Source organism: Girardinichthys multiradiatus, chromosome Y, assembly GCF_021462225.1.
Source record: "Girardinichthys multiradiatus isolate DD_20200921_A chromosome Y, DD_fGirMul_XY1, whole genome shotgun sequence".
Lineage (NCBI taxonomy): Eukaryota > Metazoa > Chordata > Actinopteri > Cyprinodontiformes > Goodeidae > Girardinichthys > Girardinichthys multiradiatus.
The window spans coordinates 27,977,683-28,003,060 of NC_061818.1; the positions used below are offsets into that span (position 1 = coordinate 27,977,683).

Below are 25,378 nucleotides of genomic sequence, written 5' to 3' on the forward strand. Positions count from 1 at the left end.
TACTGTAGAGCAATTTATGAAATGTAGTTGCTAGAACCATTTTAACATTATGATGGCAGTTTATATGAGAGGCTATAACAGAAATTAAACTAAAGAGCAGTTCAGATACATAAAAACAATAAATAAAAATAAACAAATTCCCTTCAACATTTCACTTTTTCTCTGTTCTACTTTTTAAATGTTTGTTAGTTTTTTCAGAGAGTTTCCCTAAGTCTTTGAAATTAAAGTCTTGGTTTTCTTCATATACCTTTTTAATAATAAAAAATAGTCCATCTGTGACAGAATTACTTCATTAAATTGTCTGCAGTTTTTTCAGACAACACACATTTCCCTTTACTTATTTTTTTCTCTGCTGTATTCACTAGCAGACGGTCCTCTTATACACATTGCCAGCCCAAATCCAAAGAAAATCTTGGAAACATGCTGACAGATAAAACACAGACAGACCCTAGAGCCAGTCTAAGAACTCTTTTTTTGCCCAGTTCCTTTTTCAGGTTGAATCGCAATGATCTTCATGCAAACACCTGCATCTTGCCATTGGCCTCTGGGATTTGAGTAATTTGGGTCTGGTTGGTGACAGCAACGGCTGGGCTAGGTGTGGAATCTGACCAGTCAGAGACACAGTGGGGAGAGGGACTGGACCAGTGCTCTGGAGACTCTGGAGAGGGGGTCAGGTAGGGATGCTCACTGGGCAAATTGTGGAAATGCTTGGGTGTGGCATCTAACGTGGATGAATAGCTGTGTTGGGAAGGAGGAGTGGGATAATCATCGTTCCCTGCAGCACTCCCACTTGGCTGGGAGGAAAGGGCCTGAGCTGGCTGGGCTGCTGGCGCTGCTCCTTGGGTGGGCTGAGCAGGAGGCTGAGAGGACTGCTGAGCCAATTGCTGCTGCTGGAAGAATGATGGTTGAGGCTGTGAGGTCTGTGGTGTCGGTGGAGTAGAAGTGCCCATGGGAGCCATGCTTGGCTGGTTAGTAATGTTGTGATTAATAAGCTGCTGTTGCTCTGCAATCGAAGGCAGCTTTACTGGGCTGATGGTGGGTGTGGAAGTAATAGGTGTGGGCTGCAGCATTGGACTGCGGTAGAGCTGCTGTTGGTGCATCAGTATGTTCTGCTGCTGCATTGCTGGGCTCTGGACATGCATGCCTGCCTGGGTACTCTGCACAATATTCACAACCTGCTGACCACACCGAGAGGATGGAGGCATGCGGCTGTGCCAGTCAAATGGCACAGTGACAGGACTGACCATGCCCATGTTGACCCCCAGCTGGCCAGAGTTAAGCACATAACCATGGTTGACATCTGAAGCCATAGAGACACGACCCTGCATGGACATTCCTCCAGCTCCAATGTCATTAATTTGGGCAAGAGAAACAGCGAATGGCCCCCCTCCTTCCAACATGCTAGTGTGTACCATAGGGGTGTTTGGGACAGACATGGAGGAATGGAAAAGACCTGCTGTCTGCATGGCCACCGGTGATGTTGGATTGGTGATGTAACCAGCATTGCTAGCTCCCCCGTGAGGTGAGTCCAGGGAGTCCACTGGGGACAGAGTTACTGAGCTATCCAGTAAGGCACTCTGCATGTCCAGAGTCAGCTTCTTATTACGAGCCTTCACTGACTCCTTCAGACTTGCAGCATGCTGGCCTCCCAAGCTGGAACCTTTAGTCCCAGGCCGACGATTCTTCTTGCCCTGCGGGGTACTCTTCAGACTAGGGAGGAAGGCACTGGGAGGGCACATGAGGGGGGACAGAGTATGCCCCCCTGTGAGTTGGTGTCCAGCTGCTCCATGGCTCTGGGGACTCCTTACTGTGTTGTATTCATCAAGAAGCTGTACAATGTCGTGGTGCATGCGCTCAAGAGCAATGTCTCTTGGCAGTCTGTCCATGTGGTCTGTGATTTCTCTGTTTGCAAAGTGAGCGAGCAGCACTTTCACAGCCTCACAACTACCTTCACGGGCTGCAAGGAACAGAGGGGTCTCCTCCTGTGAAAACAGTCAAAAAGCATACCAAAATGAAAAAGCTAAACATACACATATATACATATAAAAGCTAAACATTTACAACATGTATGGAATTAATGCTTGTGTTTTTAAAACTACCTTGAGATCTTGCATGTCTTTGTTGGCTCCATTTTTCAGCAGAGCAACCGTCGCATCTACATTGTTTACAGCTCCAGCCCAGTGCAGGGCAGATTTACCTAAGAAACAAACCAATCATTAGGAAACATTGGTTGTGTTTAAGTCTTGACATGAAATTATTGCAAAGGATTTGGAGTTCTGACACTTACCCAATTCATCAACTGCATTAACATCTGCATGACAAGTAATAAGCTCCTCAACCATCCCCTCCACTGCCAGTCGTGCAGCCAGGATCAGTGCAGTAGAGCCATCGTACATGCGGGAGTCTAGATCAGTGGCTCGATTTCGAATCAGAATCTACATGAGTGGAAAGAATTGCATAAAACTTAATTTATACCATACATTTTGGGAAAAAGTGAAAAGTCTTTCTACTGCTGATGTTATAAACAAACACAATGTATTAACGATTGATCACCTGGAAAACACCCTGTGCATCTGCAGCCACAGCAGCATGTAGGGGTGTGCGACCCGTGTTGTCTTGAGCATTAGCGTCTGCCCCGGCATCCAGCAGGCGCTTAGCAGCATCAGCACGTGCATAGCGAGCTGCCAAGTGGAGTGCTGTCTCACCGGTTCGGTCTGTTTGTGCAGCGAGTGATGCACCCTGATAGATTAAGTCAGAGATAATGTTGGCAGAACACTCTTCATTCTCCTCCTCCTCTGTCACCTCAGGTTCTAGGCCGCCTCCACAGAATGATGCCAGCATCAGAGGTGTAAAACCATCTGGGATGTGATCAAGTCAAAAAAGAAGTTATTGTTAATTCAAGTAACCATCACGATAATTTATGAAGAAAGTGTAAAATGTATTTGCAAAATACAACTTGTACCCTTAACTTCTATACCAACCTGGGCCTCGGACATTAACGTCCATGCAGTCACTTTCAAATTCTCCTTGAGGTGGAGTGAGGGCCATTGTGGGTGGTACACGAATGTCTGCAGCTGCGAGATGGTGCTGTGTCCACTGTCTGCAGTCCACGGCATCTTCACTGTCTGAGAGCATGCTTGGCTCCTCAACCTGAATTCATAGAGAGATTTGGTAATATAAATTCTGGTGCTTGTGTCAACTTTGTAAAAAATGTACTGTAAAGAACCTGAGTGACAAACCTTGAGTCGTTTTGCTTCAGGGCAATCTGAATCTTTCCACTGATTACTGTGATCTCCGAGGAGAGATTCCTCAACAGTTTTTGGCATGTGTCTGATGACAAATCAGCAACATAAATCAAAGGAAAACCATTGAAATTCAAAACAGATTCCTACTGCAACAGCAAGCCATTTTGCATTAATAGTAAACTCAATTGACAAATAACTTACTTCATTCCAAGAGCATCCTGACCCACGGGTTCCCTGCGGTTTTTGTTACTGCTGGGTTCCTTCTTTAGAAAGAAGCCTTCAGGGAACCAGAGGGTGCTATGTTCACGCTTTCGACGAGTTATCAACATGCCGATCACAAGGATGACCAAAACAAAAAGAGACGCTATCCCTGCCTGCATCAACTTGACCCAAGTTGGTATCGTTACAACGGTATTCATCGTTTCCCCTGTTGTGGCACAAGAAAACTTTGATTTAAATATATTAGCCCCATTAGAGTAACCCCTCATTCTTATATTAACTCAGGATTCCCACTCACCTCGGGCTTCTTGAAGGGGATACGGGAAGTTGAGCATATCTGTTGCAGATAGGGCTCCCAGATAATCTGCTGCACTGTGAGCTGTAGGGAAACAGTCCTCTATTTCCTGAGAACACAAACGGTTGTCTATCTCAAGATAGACTATGGACCTACAAAAAGGCATAGAAGAAGGTGTTTTTGTCAAGAACATTCTCCATTTAATGATTTGGCTTTTATATTTACTGTGTGTCAGACTGACCCAACAACTTCATGTTGATGTTCGAGTTCTCGCTTGAGGCGTGCCTCTCGACGGGTGTAGGGACGTATCATTGCGTCTCCATTTTGGTCCAACCTGAAGCGTACTGAAGTGTGCAGAATAGCACTTAATTTCTGCAAAAATGCTTTGCTGGTGCTGAGGAGCTTGTCTGGAGGCAAAAGGACTACCAAAACCAAAACACCATCAGCAAGATCTTCTGGAACCTTCTGTGCACAATCTAAGCCATCCCAACTACACTCTGCTGTGTTGCAGCCCTGGTCACACAGACCATCAGCGTAATGGTCGTCGCAGTAGTTTGCATATATTGGACTGGAGAAAACATAGGAACAAGGATCAGCTTAAGTATTCTATGCTTAGATTAAGCAAAAGGAATCAAGTTCATCAATCAAATCAAACTCACTTGCAAACTTTCTCTTTGCTTCTGCAGTCAAAGTTGTCATACAAACAGTCAGCGTTGTTACAGAATTCATCGCAGTGGCTATTGTTGAAGACCCGCCAACAGCGGGGTTCTGCGCAACGAGCCCAGGGATTCACTGCCAGGGAGCAGTCACCACCATCCCAACGACAAGGAAGTGTATTACATTCCTTGTCGCAAACACCATCATTGGCTTTGCTATGACAGTCTGCCTTAGGGCAGGAGAGAGCCGGAAGCTCAGATTTAGTGCTTTCCTCGCACCGTTTCCCCATAAACCCACTTGGACACTGGCAATGAAAAAACGGGAAACTGGTTTCTTCAGTGCAGAGGCCCCCATTCCGGCATGGCTTAGAAGAACACCCGTCATTACTGCGATGCTGGCACTGGGGCCCGCCAAAGCCTGTCAGGCATGCACAGCGCGCTCCCCTTGTGGTGAGGGCACAGCTTCCTCCATTGTAGCAGGACAGCTCCCGACAGGACATGCTCCTTTCACAGGTTGGACCAGTATAACCCTGGAGATAAATATTGTACAAGCAGTTTGTGATTACAACCTTTTAATTCTGTCCTGTCATTTGCAAATTGCAGTATGACATTATATGTTTGAACACTTAAAGAAATTATAAACTTACAAGTTGACATGTACAGGTGTATCCCAGGGGAGAGCTCCTGGTTACAGAACAGGCCCCCCCGTTTTGACAAGGCTGAGATTCACACACACTGAACCTGTTCTGACACCTTCGACCTGAAAGCAATTCATCAGTGGTTAGGTTTTATCTTAGGCAAACATAATACAGTGTGACAGGCCATCCAGAAGGATAATTGTCTAACCTGTGAACCCAGGCTTGCAGACACACAGGTAATCATTGGGCAGCTGGATGCAGTCAAGACTGTCGGTGGTACTACATGGGTTTGAAAGACACTCATTTATGTCTCCCTCACATCTTTCTCCTGTGAAACCAGGTGGACAATTGCAGCGATAACCACCAACTCTGTCTACACAGGTTCCATTATTGAGGCACTTCGAGGGAGCACCGCGCAGCCTCAGCGGTGGGGCACAGTCATCCTCATTGATCTCACAGAGAACACCTTTAAAACAGAATATTATCACACACTAATCAATATAGGTAATAGCTGTTCAACATCGATACTAAACGCTTTAGCATTGTATTATAGGCTTCTGTTGCATTTGTGCTTGCATACCTAGTGTGCCGGGGGGACAGGAGCAAATATAATGTCCTACTAGATCGATACAAGTCCCTCCATTCTGGCATGGATGGGACTGGCATTCATTGATTTCTATCTCGCAGTTCTGTCCAGTATAGCCAGGCATGCACTGTAATGACACGACAAGCACGTAATCTTGAAATATGTGGAAAATAAAAATAAACAAACTAAAATACCCTTGCAAAAATTATCTTTGTTAAATTTTGACACTGAAGAATTTAATAGCTGTAAAGTAGAAGGGTTTTACTTACATCACACTGGTACCCGCCGACATATGACCTGCAGGTGGCACCATTGTGACAAGGTTTGTCTTCACATTGGTCCACTTGAATTTCACAATAGCTTCCAGTGTAGTCAGCAGGGCATTTACAAAAGTGTGTATTGCCAGTGTTGACACAGTGACCACCATGATGGCATAGCTCGTCAGTTTGGATTCCTAATAAGAAAGATATAGATTAAAATATTAGTTAACTCGCTCAGAGCACAGACTCAAAGAGATCAAGAGCATAGAAAAGTAAAATACCCCGCTGGCGAGCCGCTGTTTCACAAGAGACTCTTGGGATGTCACAGTAACGCCCAGACCAACCATTAGAACAATCACAGATGAAAGAAGCATCCTTTTGGCGACAACGTCCTCCATTCTGGCACAGAGATGAGCGTCGGCACAAGTCAACTGGTGTCTGGTCAACCAAAGAACAAAAATCAGAAACAAAGGCAGAAAGACTGGAAATATTACACAAAATTTGAACTGAATTTAAGTTCTTGTACCTGGCACCGGTTGCCTGTATAGCCCTTAGGGCAGGAGCAGCAGAAGGACTCCAGGGCATCTTGACAGATGCCACCATTTAGACAGGGCTGGGAGTCACACTCATTTACTTCATACTGGCAGTGGGAGCCGGTGAAGCCGGAGCGACAGGTGCAGGTATAGCCATTGATTTTGTCTGTGCAGGTCCCTCCATTGAAACAAGAGCTGTCAAGATGTAAAAATAAAAGGAGTTAAAGTTTATACTTTTTATTAGAAAATTCTGTGCAGACTTACCTTAAGCACACACTTACCTTTCAGTGCAATCAGGGATGTTAGTTTCACAGTAGATGCCAGTGAAGCCAGGTGGACAGGTGCATGTGTAAGAGTTAACATAGTCTGTACAGGTGCCTCCATTTTTACAAGGGGAACTCTGACATTCATTTATCTCTTGAGCACATCGGGACCCTGTGAAGCCTGGCAAGCAACTACAGTGGAAGGAGTTCACACCATCTGTACATGAACCTCCACTTAAGCAGGGGTCTGAAAGGACAAGGGGATTAAATGACTTCGGTCAAATACAGTAAATGTACCAATATTGGGACAGACCGGTGCTGACAGATATATTATTTGTGCACAGTATATTTATAATGTCACTTACTGGGAATACAGTCATTAAAATCAGTTTCACAAGTCAGCCCAGTAAATCCTGCCCTACAAGAACACAAAAAGCCTCCAAGCGTGTTGGTGCAGGTCCCACGGTTTTTGCAGGGGTTCGACATGCATTCATTCACATCTATGTTACACAACTGACCTGCAGATTGCAAAAGATCAAAACAATGAGATTTGCTTTGTAAGCCTAAAAACAGATTATCGCTAATCAGTGTAAGTAGTGATGCGACTGAATGGAGTTTCTAACCTTGCCACCCTGGCTGGCAGTTACACTGATAACCCAGGTAGTCTGGGGTGTGGGTGCAGACTGCATGATTGGCACAGGGGTTAGGGACGCAAGGTGTGTCAGCACAGGTAGGTCCGCTATAGGGGAGCTCACACAGACATGTGAAACTTGCGACACCATCCACACAAGTTCCCTTATTCAGACAGGGGCTGGAAGCACATTCATTGATGTTCACCTGGCAGAGGTTACCTGTAAACAGAACCAAACAAATTGTAACACTTTGACCCTACAACTTGTGATGGCTAGATGTAGCCACGTGTTTATCTTCACCACTAGGGTGAGCCACACAACTGAAACTGGAAAGTTTGTTTTTGGCTAAATTGCTCAGCTCTCACCTCTGAACCCTCGTTGACACTTGCAGGTAAAACGATTGAGCAGATCAATGCATGTCCCAGCATTCTGACAAGGACTTGGTAAACAGTCATTTCTGTCCAGGTCACAGTTCTTCCCAACCCATCCAGGTTCACAGTCACAATGGTATCTGAAAACACAGAAGAATAATTAGCAAGCCAAAGATACAAGTTTGTAAAAGTGAACTAATCAAGACTGGAGACCTGTGCTATAAAGCAGGATTAGATGCTGAGGGAGAACTTTTCTGGAAAGTTTGCAGTGTTTAAATATTAACATTCCTATATTATTTGGTGTAATAGCTGGTACTTGTGGTTGAAAAAATATATCCCAGGTGTCCCAAACCTGCTTTATTGAAAAGGCTCTTAATGTACAGTATGACAAGCAGGATTAGTCACAATGTTTTAAAAAGTTAAAGCTATTCATACCCGTTTATGTCCTCCCTGCAGGAGCCATGGACACATGGGCTGCTGCCACACTCATCCACTTGGGAGTAACAGTAAGGGGGCTTAAAGCCTTCAGGACACTGGCAGTGAAATCCATTTTCTTCATCAACACATGTTCCCCCATTTCTGCAGGGGCTAGAGGCACACTCATCTATTTCCACATTACATTTAGGACCTGGATTGAGAGACAACAGACACATGTCAGCATTTCTAGTTTGAAATATGTTTTTTTTACATGAAACTGTGGTTTTTTGTCCAGAGAGAGACTTACCTGTAAAGCCAGGTTTGCAAACACAGTCGTAGCGATTGATGCCATCTTTGCAGATTCCATAATCGCATGGGTTACTGGCACAATCATCAAAGTTCATTTCACAGTTGGTACCTGGGTTTAGAAAGGAGTTTCACATTATTCTATTAAATAAGTCAATGTTTTAATGATGAATGAATGTGTGATTCAGCACATTCCATGACCACTTGAACAATTTGTTGAATAAGATTTATCCTACCTGAAGTTCCATGCTGGCACTGACAGATGTACTTATTGACCCGGTCCACACACTTGCCCCCATTCTGACAAGGATTGCTGTGGCACTCATTAAGCTGGTTCTCACAGCGATAGCCTGTATATCCAGGATCACAATTGCATGTGTAGCTAGCAATGCCATCTATGCAAGTACCATGGTGGCATGGGTCAGGTTGACAGTTGTTGATATTACTCTCACAGAGTCTCCCTTCATAACCTAAAAAGGTAAATTGCATACAAACAGGTTAGGTTTTCTGTGCAACAAGTTGCATTGCAGTTGTTTGTGTTCTCCCCTTGTTCATATTGTCTTCTTTTTGACAGCTTGTCCATTGTTATGTTGAAAATCTTCATTATGCTTCTTTTTCTTCATAAAGTCTTCCTTAATTTTGTGATCTGACCACTACGGTTTCCATTTTACGATGTGTTTGTCTGCATACCATCTAACTGTTGGTTTGTGTTGTGTGTGTAGTGAAATGTTAAGTTGGCCAAATAAAAAAAAAGCACCCTGCACCGCCTTTCCAGTCCTGTGCCTTTGTTCTCAGTGGTCCAGTGAACAATAGACAGCACCATGTCAAACAGGGCCACTTCACTCAACAGAAGGGGCCCACAAACACAGCGAATGCCAAGCAGCTGGCCACTGAAACAATGAAGCAGGCTCCTCCACTGGCATAAGTATAAATAAACATTTTAAAGACACAGTCAGCCAGCTTACACAAACAGATTTTATGACAAACAGTACATGTCATTGTATTGTAACATAGTCCTGTGTTTAAGAATATGGATGTGACTAAATGCAAAAATGCAAGATATTATTGTATGGTATTGGTATTGTGTGGGGTTTTAAGGAATGAACAGATGTCTGGGTGATGACCAAGTCTCTTTTCTTAGCAAACTACTGGTTCTCTGTGACCCCATGATCCTGACAGCCAATGAGGGAAAAGGGGGGATTAGGGGTCACTTGGCCAGCAGACACCCAAAGAAATAATTCACATCCCAAACAATGAATGCTTATTAAGCACAAAATAACTGGTTAAGGATCATCTGCTCCACTGTGTGAGGAGACATTGGACTGTGTAGTGCTAACACCTATCCACTGAGCACAATTAGATAAATAAGCTCTTACCTTCAGCACAGCGGCACTCAAACCCATTGGGCCGGTCGTAGCATTTTGCTCCATTCTGGCAGGGAGTGCTGGCACACTCATCTATGTCAATCTGACACATGGTACCAGTAAACCCTGGGACATGCAAACACAAAGGTTAAGGGTCAGACAGACAGTCCAGTGAAAGGGTCCCTGCCTAGGTCAAAGGGCAGTTAGTAGAGGCCAGTAGTTTGGTTTGTCATGTCTGGTTAAGGTACTTTTAAAAGCTTCTTTACTGGTTAAGGACTTGTGATCTTGGCATTGCAACCAGGACATAGCTGACCATCACAAAGTGGCAATTTTACATATTGTGTGAACAATTTACATTCAATAATAATAATAACAATAACTGTAATAATAATATTAATAATAATAATAATGTCGCAATAGGAAGATTTTCAGAGCTTAGAGAACTGAACAGACTTGAAATCTTTGAACACGGCACCCATTAAGAAGTGAATTGGTGCATTGGTATCACAGTGTTCAGTTGATTAACAGTGTCAAAATGGTTTCTGTGTTTTGGTGCTTGGACTGCTAAAGGCGTGTTAAGAGGAGACAGTGGGATTGTTTTTTTTTTTTTTTCTTTTTGGGACCCCCACACCTCCTCTCCTACTACTTGCTTTAGCTCCACTGTCTCAATAGCTAGATAGAGGGTGAAGTGGGTGGGGGGACGTCTGTCCCAGATGTAAATTGGGGACCTGGAAAAGAATCTCATTAGCAGAACTGCTGTCCCCCCTTAGCACTGCAACCAGGGCAGGATGAGGGAGAGCTGTCCCTTCCACATTCCACAGAGGAGGGAAGCAAGGGTCACAATAGTGCCTTTGTTCAGGCAGGAGGATCTGCAGTCTTTAGCGCAAGCCTTTTTATATGAGTGGTGGCTCTGTATACCATCAGACAGAAGTAGTGTGTAGCCCGTAACTACTTCGGTTTTACATATTTATAAATATGTAATATATATTTAAAATTGTTTCACTATTTAATCAGAATTAGAAATGTTAACAGACAACATGGATCCAAAGAGAAGCAACTCATATTAGAGCAATCCCCTTAAGCCTACCTGGCTGGCAGGTGCACGTGAAGCCGTTGACAACGTCACGACAGCTGCCATCATTCACACATGGGTTGCTTTCACAGTCATCAATGTCAATCTCACAGAAAATCCCCGTGTAGCCTGGAAGATAGAAGTTCAAACTGGATTACTTACTTTGCACATTGTTGCTGGAAATTCAGTATTAATGTAAAAGTAAGTCCATTCAAGAAGGTATGGACAGCATCCTGATTTGAACATGAAGGAAGATCTAGAAGGAACTTTTTGGAATTTTTCTAAACAGGTCTCTGTCAAGTCATGAGATGGACCAAATGATCCCAAGACCATTCCCAGTGGTGCCACTTCACTGACCTGGAATTACCACACCCTGCTGTCCACAAAATGTCCCCTCCCAGGGTCAATGTCCCTTTCACCAGATACATGTTATACATTCTATGTTAGCTAACTATGGAGGGCTACTCCTTTGAGATGAAACAGAATGTGAATGAGAGTGTTGCCCCTGGGGAGAGGCTAGCGTGGAATCAGAAATAATCAGGAGCTCGACATGAGCTTTGCTAGGCTGACGATGAGAACGGTGATGAGGAAGGTCCTGTCTCTGGAAATTAAGGTGGGGGTGGGGGACTGAGCTCTGGGAAAAAGCCTCTTTCCCTAACCGTGTCTATGAGGGGTGCAAAGTGGAGCACAGAGGGGCCCTATTGTTCCACTTCATTCCCACCACTCTACCTCTCATTAGTATTCACAGCACACTCCTCCCCCTAACTGTTTGCCCTCTCTCACATCCAGTCCTATAGACCAAACTCCCAGCTCTAATTTGTATAGCACCAAAGACCCTAGGACATACGCGAAGGACTGTGTGTGTAATTGTAACTGTGTTTTAGAGTCCAAATTAAAACTTCATACAAACTAACACCCATTGTAAGAACAGTGTGGTGCAGAGAGCAGAGAAGCAACTGAACCCCTAATGTTCGGGGGACTAGGTTACCTAACAGCCTACAGTTAAAGTCTGCATGGCAGAACTACCTATAGTGTTTAAGGTCAAGTTTAAAGACATTAATCCATTATACTGACATAACTCTAGCCTTCTGGTTTACTAATTTTCAATCCAAATATTTTTTGCTCAGATCTGTAAGATGGATTATTAAGGGACATCTCTTTGGTTTTAAAAGTTACCTAAATTTACAGCTTTAAGTAAAGAATTGTTCTTTTATCTTAATGAAGGGAAAGTTTACTATGTATGAATACCTGGCATGCATATGCAAGTGAACTCTCCAATGCGGTCCAGGCAGGTGGCATCATTCCTACAGGGCATGGAAAGGCATTCGTTGATGTCAATTTCACAGCGTGGGCCAGTATATCCCCGACCACACTGGCACTGAAAGGAGCCCTCTGTGTTTACACATTTTCCAAAATGCTCACATGGATTTGCCCCTGTCATCAAAAGGTCAAGGATCAGCAACTTTAACAGATTTTGTGTAATCACAGGTTGAATTCTAAAAACAAAAGCATTTAGCAGCAGCCTTACCAATGGAACATTCATCCATGTCCTGGTTGCAGGCACCACCCACAAAACCAGCAGGACAGGTGCAAATGGCACGGCCATTAAGGGGGTTGGTGTCACACACTGCCCCCTCATTGCAAGGGTTACTCACACATGCATCATCCAGATGACAAAGCAGACCTGGTCAAACAGCAAAAAAAAGACAATATATTGACTTATTTAGCTGACACATTGAGACAAACAGGTACAACATTCAGCTAAACGGCATACCTGTCTTCCCAACTGGACACTCGCAGAAGAAGGATGCTACACGGTCATGGCAGGTGGCGCCATTGAAGCAAACAGCTATTGCGCAGTCATCAATGTTCTCACTACAGTCATCTCCAGTCCAACCATTAACACAGACACAGGTATGACCACCAATAGTGTTGAAGCAAGTGCCTCCATTATGGCATGCATTGGGCTGCATGAGACACTCATTGACATCTTCAGCGCAGTATTGTCCTACAGTGGTAAAGTGACACATCGGTTTAAATAGGCTCATTGTGTCATAAACAACAAATTTAAAATATATGTCATAAGATGTACCGGTCCATTCTGGTGGACATTGGCAGTTGTATGTATTGACTCCATCCACACATATCCCCCCATTCATGCACTTGTGGCCTGGACAGTCGTCGACATTATTCTTACAGTTGTGTCCCTCAAACCCTAATGAAGATTAACAGAGAACCAAATGAGGACACACAGACACAGCCACACACTCCAGATGAGAGTTTATCACATATATGGTGTCACATAATGAACATGCTAAGCAATTCTACTCTTATGCACAAGTTACATTTCCCACACAAGAGAAGGTGTGGGAAATGTGTGTATTAAGAATTCAGAAGGTGAGTGAATGTTTACATCTTGACTTATCCCATATAATGTCAGCTACGGGAGTGATTCCTGGCTGCTTCAGAGGTCTGCCCTCCCTTCCATGTTTGCTTGTTTTATAATCTCTCACAGTTTCAATGACTTCCTCTCTGGCAGGAGACATTTCCTGTCAGGTCCCCAGTGGGAAACCAGAAGGCTCAAAAAAGTAAATTCCTTCTGTTGTGAAAATAGATGAGTGGAGAAGAAAGCACACATGCAGCCTCTTCGACTCTCCCACTGCCCCATCTACCACCATAAACTGCTATTAGTGGACAGGAAGTGGACCTAATAAACAGGATAAAATCCCAGGCAACAGCTCTACTAGATAAATTACAGAACAGGGAAAATTTATTTAATTCTAGTACCCTGCAAAGAATGTGAAAAACAAATAGAAAGACTGAGTGTGTTTGTTCTACAGACAGAGAGCTATTGTACCTGGTAGGCAAGCACATTCATAGGAATGGTCGCCTGTCTGGCGACAGGTGCCCCCATTAAGACACTGAGATGGGGCACAGGGTAAGGTGGACACCTCACATGTACGACCACTGTACCCAGGCGGACACTGGCAGCGGAAAGACCCAAGTGTGTTAGAGCAGAGGCCACCATTCAGACAAATGCCAGGTTTGCGACACTCGTCAATGTCATTGCGGCAGTTCTTTCCCTGGTAGCCAGGTGGACAGGAACAGTTGTAATGGTTATTCCAATTGACACAGCGAGCCCCGTTAGCACAGGGACTTGTGGCACACATATCGATGAGAAAGCAGTCTTGACCTGAGGGTCATAAAAATGCATCCAATTAATACAAATGTAAAATTGCTAAACCAAATTGTTCTAATAAAGACTTACCTCTGAAACCTCTTTGGCACACACATTTGTACTGTGGGATACCATTGACCACATCACTCTTGCAAGCTGCCCCATTCAGACATTGTGACCGATGACAGGGATCCAGGTGCTGACAGTTAGGCCCAATAAATCCAGGACGGCATCTGTAAAAATAACATTAAAACAAATTATATCTTGATTTCCAACATGCTGATAATCTGGTAATTCTGTCTCTATATCTCCTTTGAACAGTCGGATACTTGCTAAGCATTTTCAAAAATTACTCTTAGCCCTGAAATGATTATGTATTTACTGCACAAGTACACATCGTGCCATTCAATATTCTAGCAATTATAACAAAGACGAACATCAAATATTTAAAAAAACAGGTTTTAGTGGATTTATCAGGATAAATCTGTTACTTTAAGATTAAGAGATTAATTTTCTAAATGTAATCCAACATTCTTCCACTGTGTCATTTTTTTTTCCTGATGATGGTTTATACATTTTCCCAGACAGAAAAAAAACACACAGACACACTGAAACAGCACTTTAGAAACATAGCACATGCCAACAAATCCTGTCCTAAGGAAATAAGAACTATAAAGTTACTGTTTAAAAAAAGAAAAGCAGCTTTGGTGTCTAAATAAAATACCACATCCAGCTCCAAGTGATTATTGTAAAGCACATGTTGGTGAGTGAGCTTTATCTGTTAGATATCTCTGATATGTGGGTCAATCAGAATAAGTATATTTTATATCATTGCAAACATCTAAAGAGATTTTGTATAAATATTTTACCTGGAGATTTTTTTGGTTGTTGTGCTATTGCACTAACAGCAAGGCTTCGATCAGTGCTAAAACATGGCTAGCCTATGCTTCTTCTTCACAAAACCTGCATAGACACAGCTGAAGACCTGCTGTTGGAGTAGGTGAACATAGTCTAAGACTGAAATAAGCAAGTTACATCTAAAAGGCAGGATTTCTGGCATGCAGTGGAAGCAAGGGTAGAATGTACAGAGGCCTTATTACTCAACACAGGTTCTCGGGGGTTCGAGTACCGGCCCATTGACATTTACTGCATGTCCTGCATGTCAAAAATAAAGGCTACTAGTGCCTAAAAATGCAGGATTTTCTTTGGTCTATCCATAAAATACTGAATTGCAGTCATCCTCACAATATCAGTGTGTGCAATATCTTAACTGCAAAAGACTGCTTGTATTCAATATTTGGTACAATACTATACAGCAAGCACCATGCATTCACGCTCAGCTTATCAATAATATATTTTACCAGTTATAAGAACTCAATCTGCCCTTAAATTTAACACCTAATGTATATTTTTATTAGCTAAGATAATGAAACTCATGTAGATTGGTGGGGGCATTTTGTAAAGACAGAAAAGACTCAGGAAATATCGGTTAATTGTAATCGATATTCTCATCGCAATTTTTGGCAGTACTATCACAATTATTTATCTTTCTGATACTGTGCAGCCCTACTCTATGGTCATTTGTAGCATTCTTATGGGACTTTAGTAGAGTTGGTAACACTATATCCACAAACCCTTGCTTCAAACAGACTGGGCAGCGATAGCTGGGTTCTGGCTTCCTGTAGATTATTTTATTTGAAGGCAACTCTTTAGATAAACAGTGTTGTTTTTAGTGTTCTTCTTATAGGCTAGGGCTGCCCAAAATCAAGAAAATATGTAAATTCAATGTATAATTGCAATAATATGTAAATGAAATAATTTAGCTGAAAATAGTGATGACAGTACTGATTAAAAACCAACCCACTTTTTTATGACTTCTATTCTTTCTTTATCACACAGTTTCTCACCTCTCTTTGTGTGCTTTAGCATTTCAACCACCAGAATACATACGGTATGAACATTGGGGTAGTTAGACTTATAGTGCATGACGGTGGAAATATAAAATCCTCCCAAATAATACATGATTAGGGATTGCAATATTGCACACTCTAATAGATGCAATTAGGATTGCATTTTGATATATTGTGCAGCAATTTTACAAGCTTTACTACTACTGTTCATTGCTATGTGCATGTTGTGCATTTATCCTATAAGCTGATATGTAAAAACTGAACTGCTATTATCTCCTCTAATTAGACATTTTAAAGTTATGCTGAAGAGAACGAGAAGCTCAGAATCAACACCTTTATAAACTGTCATTTTCAGAAAGACAGAAATAAAAGAGATTTTTCAGTTTAATTAGTCTTTTTTTTGCTTTACATAGAAGTTAAAGGACAGTTACCATGATTAATGCACATACCTGTTAGTACATTCACAAATATAAACAAAATCAGCTGTGAAAATGTGCAATATGTCCACAGAAACTGATTTTATGTATTAAAGAAACCAATAAATGCCTTGTGGAATTAAAAACACAACACAATAATCGTCCCAAGGTAGGAAGTAAAGAGCTGATAATTTGTTGGGGTTGTTAATATGAGCCTGCATTTGAGTAATCATGCTGAGAAAAAGTGTCTGCACAGATACTACAGCATCTCTTCCTTCCTGCAAATCCCCTCTGAACACACGCTTGACTTTCCCTTCCACAGCTCCCTCCTCTCACGCGCTGAAAGGTCAGATGTCAGAGGTCCTCGGTCTTATTGTGATGATAATGTCATTTGGGCCGCCGAGTGTGGCGTGGTTCTGCTATGAAGGATAAAATTGCCTTTTATAAGATGCAATTGGTGGTAAGAAAGACTAAGAAAGAGAAGAAGATAGTGGTCTGGTCCAGCAGAAATGTCATGTCATATTTCCTGTAATCCTTGGTTCCTTGTTCTGAAAACATGGCACTCACTCCTAGTGCACAATCGCTGTTGCCCTAGCAACCACACAGACAAACAAGTGAGCCTGATACCCAACCAATCTGCTCCTCCCCCACCCTTCGTCCCATGACTATTTGTCATGGCTTGGCAGGGTTTATTTAGAGGCAAATTAACTATGTCTGGAATCTGGAGTTTTACAAAAAATGAAACACAAATGTGGCACAAAGAGCCTTGAAACTTCCAAAGAAGAAAATTGCATACAGAGCTGCAAAATACAAAAAGAATTTTGACATTCTTCTGAAATCCCTCTGTATTATAGATAGTTGGATGTGAATGAAATCAAATAGCTAGAAAAATATCAAGTTCTTGTTCCCAATCGCAAATAACCAACTCAACAATTCAATCTCAGAAGCACTCTGAATGTCAATGCACACTGATAAGTCAAAAATATTAGGTGGGTAGAAAAAGATTGGTCTATCTTTCTGTGAGAATGAAGTGTAATGATATATATTTTGTCTGCATTAGCTGAAGATAATAGTAAAGCCTGCTAAATTATTTGCCCTTCCTTACAAATGCAGCCAAACCACACATTTGTGTCTAGACTTGACTCAATGCCAACATTCTACTCCCATAACAGACAAATTGGAGTGCTATCTGAGCAGAGAATGTGAAAGAAATGCAACTTCCCTGTTTATGAAAAGTTTGCTTATCAAGCTCCCTTTAACCTTGTGGATTTCATAGCCCATGACAATAGCAGCCCTGGATCTATGGTTTTGTCTTTCTACTTATTTGTGCCAAATTTTTGCAACAGGTGCAGGGCTACTGTTGTGCAACAGGCTCCTTAGTCATACTTTTGATTGCCAACATCTGACTTTTGAGGAAGCGAATACTGCAGATGACAAGGAGGGGTCCGAGTGCTGCCTTGTGATGGTCAGAATGGATAATCTCTCCCTGTCAACACATATGATTGCTCTTGCCAGCTGCACTCCTACCATCTGTCCACATTTGTCAGAGTGACTCTGGATGTCTGGTATTTACATCTTTGGACAAACTTTAAGCCAAAACAACTGGGCTGTTTTGCCCATGGGACTGGAGCATTAACCAACACACATAGCTGCAAACTCAAGAAATGTGGTCTTTTCTCACTGATACATGCATTAGCTGTTCTACAGTTTCAACATTTTGTAGGACTCGCACGCAAAATCACACTGCAACCAAGTAAAACCATGCAGCACTCAATGCACTTTCAAACACACAGAGGGGAAACTTACAACAAGGCTCAGCCCCTTAGGAACATGAATGCTCAAAAGAGATTACCCTCTGAGAAAATTATCGAAGAAGAAATGATGAGACATTGTAATCTTAAATATGGCATTCACAATGTTTGCAGTGACGTTTTTAATTTTCAGTTTCAAACATAGACACTCTCTATCCAAAATGCATTGATTTATGTGAGTGAGTTATATCACCTATGCTTGTGTAATACAATGCTAATTTTCTTGCTTTCTGGTTCACTTGAGCAAGGTAACCTGAGCTCATCCTCTTCCACACAATAGTAGCTATTCTGCCAGAGGTCAGAAGGTGGCTCACCTGTGAACAAAGAGGCTGTAATCTCTTACATGCTTCATACACACTGTCATGCTCCACAAGACAACAAGTATAAGAGGAGGAAGAGAAGCAACAAAACAATATTTTGACTTGGAGCAATGTTTCAAGTTGTCCATTACATGAGTGGAAGTGATGAATGTTTTGTAAATTCTTTTACAATTGCTAGAAAGAAATGGTAAAGTCTGTCTCATTTCCCAACACAGCCTTCTTTCCCACCGTTCTTTCCGCAAGCAAGCAGGAACCGGCTCCTCTCCTTTATAAGAGTCCATACTGACACAACACTGCCAACAAGAGCCCATGGTTGCCCCCTCCCTTTGGCAGTCTCTAAGGCTCGGCTCCTCTCAGCTTGGCTCTCCCTTCTTTACCAAAGAGCCAGATTGGGGGTTGGGAATGTTTTGTGGCCCAAATAAAAGAGCTAAAGTAGTTAGAAACCCTTTGTATAAAAGTGTTGGGGGGCCATGGCTGTGCAAGGGGGGGGTGGGGGGGGGGGTGCAGTGACCCAAACAGCTAGTCTTTAAAGTCCTCAGCCGTAGCCTGGCAACAGTAACCCATGGCGAGACAGGTTCAAAATGAGAAAAAGAGGTTGATGAGAGACAGGGTTTCATAAGGACAGTTGGAACTGTTCAGAAGACTGCTCTGTGTAGAACTGCAGGAACAATTTAGTCTTGTAATCATACACAACCATATCCAAAAGCATGTGTTTGTGTTTCACAAAATGGATAACTAGATTTGTTTAAACACTTGTGTTTACATGCACACTGAGTGATCCCTGGAGGCCTTCCATCTTATCCAATGGATGTAGGACGTGTGGCTACAAGAACGTTTTTATAATAAATAAATTGAATCTCAGGAAAAAAACAAAAACTGAAGATAATCCTTCTCCCCTCTGATAGCTTCCCAGTAGTCAAGTCAACATGTTTAACAGTTAAAATCTGAATCCTGAGCAAATGCCAGAAAGTTTGGAGAACACTACAGATCGAACCCTGAAAGAAAAGTAAAACCTTGTGTTGCTATGCGCTCAACATAACTGCTGTGTAAAGATCCAAACATATGTTCACAATTTTATTACTCTACTTCACCGTCTTTAAAAATGTGAAGCCAATGTCAATTTGGAAGAGTCCACCAACACATTTTTCAAACAGCAATGTGTTTGCCCATAACCACATTGCATGAATCTTAGAGTCGAGGTCCTTTAAAGCATTCTTAACTGAGCTCAACCACAAAACCCCTCCCAATCACCTAACCCGAAACAGATTCACGTTAGTTTCACTAGAAAACCTAAAATATAAATGTAGGTATATTAGACCTCAAAAATATTTTTTGCTATGCAGCAAAAACCTTCTGCACATTGAAAGAGCAATATATGGAGATAAAAAAACATCTGATAAGTCGCCCAACACCTAAATCTGTTGACAGAAACTGTCCCACTGATTGACTGAAGCCAGCTTACATGCTTATAGTCTTGAAAGAAATGAAGTTTGTTTGTGGGGCACTGGCAAAGGTTCTTTATGATAAGCAAAGAAAAGCAGCCAGAGAATGTTGACTATCTCAAGAGCTGTCACCCAAAGAAGTACTGGAGATGTTACAAAAGTGCGTGTCAGTCATCTGTGAATCGTTTTGTGAAAATGGAACAAATTTAAATAGAGCAGCAAGGTTTTCTTGACTCCAGTCTTCAGTTCCAACACATATTGGAAAAGAAATTGAAACCATATACATTGGCTTAATGTTGCCTGGTGGAGTCAGGGTGTCTGTAGAACAGCTGCTTATTTTAACCGTGAATGTCTTTTCCTGAATCATTTAGAGTTGGAACATCCCTAAAGGGAGGGAAACACTGGGAAATTTTGCTGACAGAGCTCACTAATTCCAATCAGATCTCTCTAAATTTATCTACAGAAAAGACAGTCTTTCAGAAAAGAACAAACACACAGTGGATCAGACTTCAAAGGCAGGCTCATCCCTACACAGGCAAGTAGTTCGCACATATAATGACACTAGAGGGAACATTACATAGATTCCAACAGGATGTTCCTAAACCAATTCAAAGTTATTTTACATATTAATTTTGTGACGAGCCTCACGTTCAAGAGATTACAAGTTTTACCGCAACGAACTTCAAAATAAGAAAGGGATACAAAAATTATCAAAGTCTAGTCATAAGGTAAGAAAAAGTATAGATGAAACAAACTAAGGCAAACTGCAAAATAAAGGCCTCAATACACTCAGTAAGCTGCTTAAGCTACTGAGATAAGACAGGATGTGCATAGCAGGGAGGTCAGAAGGCACCACTTCCTTGACAGAGCCTGGGAACCAGAGTTCCTCATCTCCAAACATGACCCAGAGAGAAGTCATGTTAAGAGGCTGGGACAGAACTCATCTCCTGAAAGATGATGCCATTTAAATCGACTCAGTCTGCAATGAATCAGTTTTCTTGAGTAATGACATGACAATGGATCCATCCGCCTGCTGGGGCTCCGTGAGTGATGGGAACCTTATGTTGCTTTACAACATTGCAGAGTAACTAATTGCAAATCAAACAAGTTACTCCAAAACATCTAATTTTCAAAGAGACCGGGCTAACGGTATTGTTAAAGGCATTCCTGAAGGGGCAAACAGGGTGAAAGGAGGGGAGACAGAGACAATAACCTGAAACCACCAGAGGGAGAGGAGGAATCTTCTTCACTAAGCATTCCTTTCTAATCCACCATAAAGATGGCAAAGAAAACACTAGCCCTGAGGTGCTGTGAACTAAACTAACAATATAATCTGTCTCTTTGCTATGGTCTTTCTCTAAATACATGCCTTGGCATGTACGTATAGTTCTACTGATTAATAAAAAATGCATTTTTACCTTTCATGTCACAAAAAAAAATCACGTATCATTTTTTTTTTATTTGTAAATTGCTTTTTCTGCAAAGTTAAAACTTCCTAACAGGTGCTACGGTTTCTGTCAAGCCACTTGTCTATTTTCTTGGTTATTTTCCAAAAGTTAAACAGAGTAAGAAAGCAGTTTGAGGTTATTAAAAAAAGAAACAGCACTCAAAATGGTCTAGCCAGCATGTTCCTTATCAAAAGCAAAAGTCCTCTGTTATCGTGCTTTAAGTGGCTGGAAGTTGCTATGGGGTCATGACAAAACACCCACTATTTATTTGCCGTGTCTGCTACTGAGGCTAAGGACCACTGCATCTGTAGGTCTCAGACAGCAAAGCTGACACAAATTTATTTCCAGTCAGCTTTGTAGATTTATGAGGGAAGAGCTGGTTGCAGTCTGTGGTCTGATTCTGTGTTGAAGCCAGAAAATGTGAAGTATGAGGTGGGACAAGAGGCAGGTAGAGAAAAGGGGACCTGGAAGCTGTTGCACTGTGAGAGGCAACATGTGCTTCAGGGTCTGTGGGCTACCAGCTTCATTCCTCCACAAGCTTGTCTCTCACAGTATGGGGGTGGCTGACTGCTCAATGGCAGCACCTGGCCCTGTGCTTTCTCTTTCTCAAGATCTGACTTCACTGGATTACCATCACAACATCCACCAGCTGTCCTATAGGCAGCCCCTCCCGCTCAGTACCTCCTCCATCCCACTCAGCCTCCCACTAGCCATTCCCTACCCCCTAGTTCAGTCCCTCCAGCTGGATCCTCTCTGAATGACACCCTCTCGATCTGCCTAATTATTACTCCTTCGGCAGTGTCGCAGTGGCCCTCTTCACACAGTATTCTCAGCAGAGTTGAGGGCCAATGGCTCTTCAGTTGGACTTCCTGGCTGCTCACCTTGAAGGCCACACTACCCATGACATCACTAGCCATTCAATGTCAAGTTCAACAATTTAATACACTGAAGGATCAAAGAATCAGAACACTGGGGAGGGGGTATCATGGAAAGTAGATTAGGGTAATTGATATTTTAGTGTTTGGATGCTGAGCTAAGAAGTTTACTTGAACTTTATGCTAGCTTTATGCATAATATGAGAAGATTAGTTTCAGGATTACTGTTTATTTTCAAATTTGGCTTTAAGTAGACACGCCAAACTGTTATCAGTCTGTTTAAACCTGCAGACCATTCTGACGTTTTAAACATCAGAATGGGTCAGTACATTGTAAATATATGTTAATCAATATCTGTCAACAATCTTTTCTAAAGACCATGATTAGAGAGCCAGGTCAGAAAGTTGAATTTTTCAAACTAAGGAAATTATCCGAGGTATTTTTTGGCAGCTAAACAGAGGATGTATGTGTATCTGGGACAGCAACAATGACACCTGCCATACCCACACAGCAGTTCAGTTACTAGTAAGGCCATTTCCTGACCTAGAAATTAAATACTACTAATAGCTTCAAAACAACATAGTCTCTACCAAACAATGTGTGCTAGAACATACAAGCCAGTTGTATGTTCTGGCTTATTTTCAACTGTTATTTTATTGTTTACAAATATAGCAACACATTTATCTGAATCTGCTTTATGTTTTCATTTCACTTCATATTGCTTTCCTTTTTGCTGTGGCCTAACTTCTCTCCTTCCCTTTACCCTGTGCTGTGGTGGCAGGTTACAGCTAGGTATCTGGGGAAAGAAAGGATCTTTTCTGCTGTTCTGGATCTCCCATTTCTGTAGGCTCCCATGGGAAGGGGTGGGGTGCCTCCACCACTCATAGGACTGGTCTGACCGCTCTCATGTGTCCATGCTTTGCTCCACTGCTCTGCACAGCTTTTCTACAGTCTGATATTTTATGTCCCGTTCCATTAGAAACGCTTTGCCTTAAAGCTCAGTATTTTTCAGAACAGTCACTGTAACTGTAGATCCTTTATTGCTTTGAAATATGTGCACATACATGAGAACAAAAAAATAGAAATCTGTCTGGATAAAATTATACATTTACCAAATGACAATTGTCTTGGCTGTGGGTAATGATTGATGAAATGTGGGTAGCGGTTACTTGTTTACATGCATCCAGGTTACACATTGGCCAGCATGGAATAACTACTCTAGGCACAATAAAGACTTTACAGAACTATAGACTGCAATAACATGGATGCCTGCAACAAGTCAATTCATGGTCTTGGAGAAACTTTGACCCTTCCAACTGAATAAACTAAAAAATACCACTTAAAAAATATATTCAAAGTTTTGGAGCCAAGCAGGAGGAAAGACAGGGATTCTTTTCTACCACTGTATCTCCTTCATCTGAAACACCCAATGCTTCCTAAATGAAGGAGGAAGAAAAGAAGGGCCCTGAGGCAAACACTGCAGGCTATTTGACTTGACTATTGTAAGGAGCTCCCACACACCCCCACCCTCACCAACTGGAAAAACAAAAGCCTTATCATTGTCAGAAGATCCAAGAGCTCAATGGAGCATGGAGCGGGAAAGTGAGACAATTCACCGCAGAGTTCAAAAAGGTTTCAAACAAACTAATTATAGTACCACACAATAAAAATAACATCTACCAAGAAAAAAAGGTAAGAAAGAGAAAAAAGAGAAAAGCTTGTGATTTAGTTTCATTAAGCCCTTTAACAGGGGCAAGAGATGGTTCATGGAGGACAAAGATTCCTAAGGCTTGGTGATGCTCATCAGTGAAGGCCTAATCAATTAGACATTGCAGACAGACAACAGGATATGACAACACAAAAAGGCACTTTCTTGACGATTTGAAGAACCACCTGACAACAATTGAACCCATTTTCACACACTCAATCAATAATTTGAAAGTTTATCATCTGTATGTTCATGTCTGTGTTATGTTTTACTTACATGCATCGAGAGGTGGAATCTATGCATGTCCCTCCATTTTCACAGGGACTGTATTTATCCACACAGCTGAACCCTGTGGAATTTCAGGAAATTTGTTAGAAAACCCGCAGATGATAAACTTCTGTGCCATCCAACTCAGCTTTTGAAGAGACCTCTTTCCTAACAACAATCTGAATAATGGAGCAAAGATCTGGATTTCTTTCATCAAAGTTGTAGAAAAAAATGATGGAGCCAAAGATTCAGAGGACTCACATGTTGTGATTTCAGATTAAAGGCTGGAACACTTGTCCAAAGCATATAAACTTTGTTTCCTTGACAGCGGTACAAACTCACAATAATCATGAGCTTATAAAAGGGCTTTCTTTAAACATATAAATATTCATATTTAACAAGCATTACCCAGACCTATAAAATCTATTTAAATGGATCTTTTAAACCCACCTCCTCTACAATTAGGGTTTAGAGGCTCAGCATGGATAATGGGCTAATGCACTGATTTACTACAGAATAAAAACTACTTTTCTTTAAGGCTTGGATCTACTTTATTTTCCAGCATGTAAAATTAATATGTATTAAAAAGATTTTGGCATGTGAGTTCCATTGTGTTAACTAGCATGCTGTTATCTGTTGCGGTTCTGTTTATTCCTAGAAGTTTAATAAAATTTAGCCACTTACATCTGAAAATTACGTTTTAATAAAACGAACTACTAAAGGTAAATGAACTAAATAAACCAATACAATCATCTCGTAAAAGCGCTTGGTCAAGAATAGGGCAATTACCCTATAATGTGGACACCGGACAATAGGTTCGCTGTCCTGACATGCCCAGGCTACCTGTGGATTTAAAGCACACTTGTATACTTTGGGTGGCTGTTACAGAGTTTTACTTTACTCACCTTCACCAGTATGCATGCACAATAAAAACGACAAAATAATCCATTGCATATTCCCTTCCATTTCTGTGGAAAAGTTTCCAACGTTGCGAGGAGCGCTTTTAATAGAAATACATCCTCTTTTTAATTTGCAAGAAAAAACTAAGCCTCCAAAAAGTTTTCGTTAAATCAGCCGGGAAGCGAAGCGTTAAGTCCCAATCCCGTAATATCCTCCGTAGCACGGCCACGGGTGCTGTGATTCTCC

General features: G+C 41.9%; 1 protein-coding gene across 1 annotated transcript; it reads right to left on the reverse strand.

The window, feature by feature from the left end:
- Positions 1-25,378, reverse strand: LOC124864442 (neurogenic locus notch homolog protein 2-like). The gene is made up of 33 exons (XM_047359221.1): positions 25,138-25,378; positions 24,242-24,314; positions 14,126-14,268; positions 13,715-14,050; positions 12,950-13,072; positions 12,632-12,865; positions 12,386-12,541; positions 12,106-12,291; positions 10,873-10,986; positions 9,798-9,911; positions 8,658-8,891; positions 8,423-8,533; positions 8,134-8,326; positions 7,693-7,838; positions 7,319-7,546; positions 7,061-7,213; positions 6,714-6,942; positions 6,426-6,627; positions 6,181-6,337; positions 5,909-6,093; positions 5,634-5,766; positions 5,262-5,519; positions 5,063-5,175; positions 4,419-4,945; positions 4,001-4,327; positions 3,763-3,911; positions 3,447-3,672; positions 3,240-3,330; positions 2,982-3,150; positions 2,554-2,858; positions 2,288-2,435; positions 2,100-2,197; positions 1-1,982 (listed from the first exon to the last, which is right to left on the reverse strand). The coding sequence occupies exons 1-33, from the start codon at positions 25,196-25,198 to the stop codon at positions 513-515; spliced, it is 7,392 nt and encodes a 2,463-aa protein (XP_047215177.1). The 5' UTR covers positions 25,199-25,378; the 3' UTR covers positions 1-512.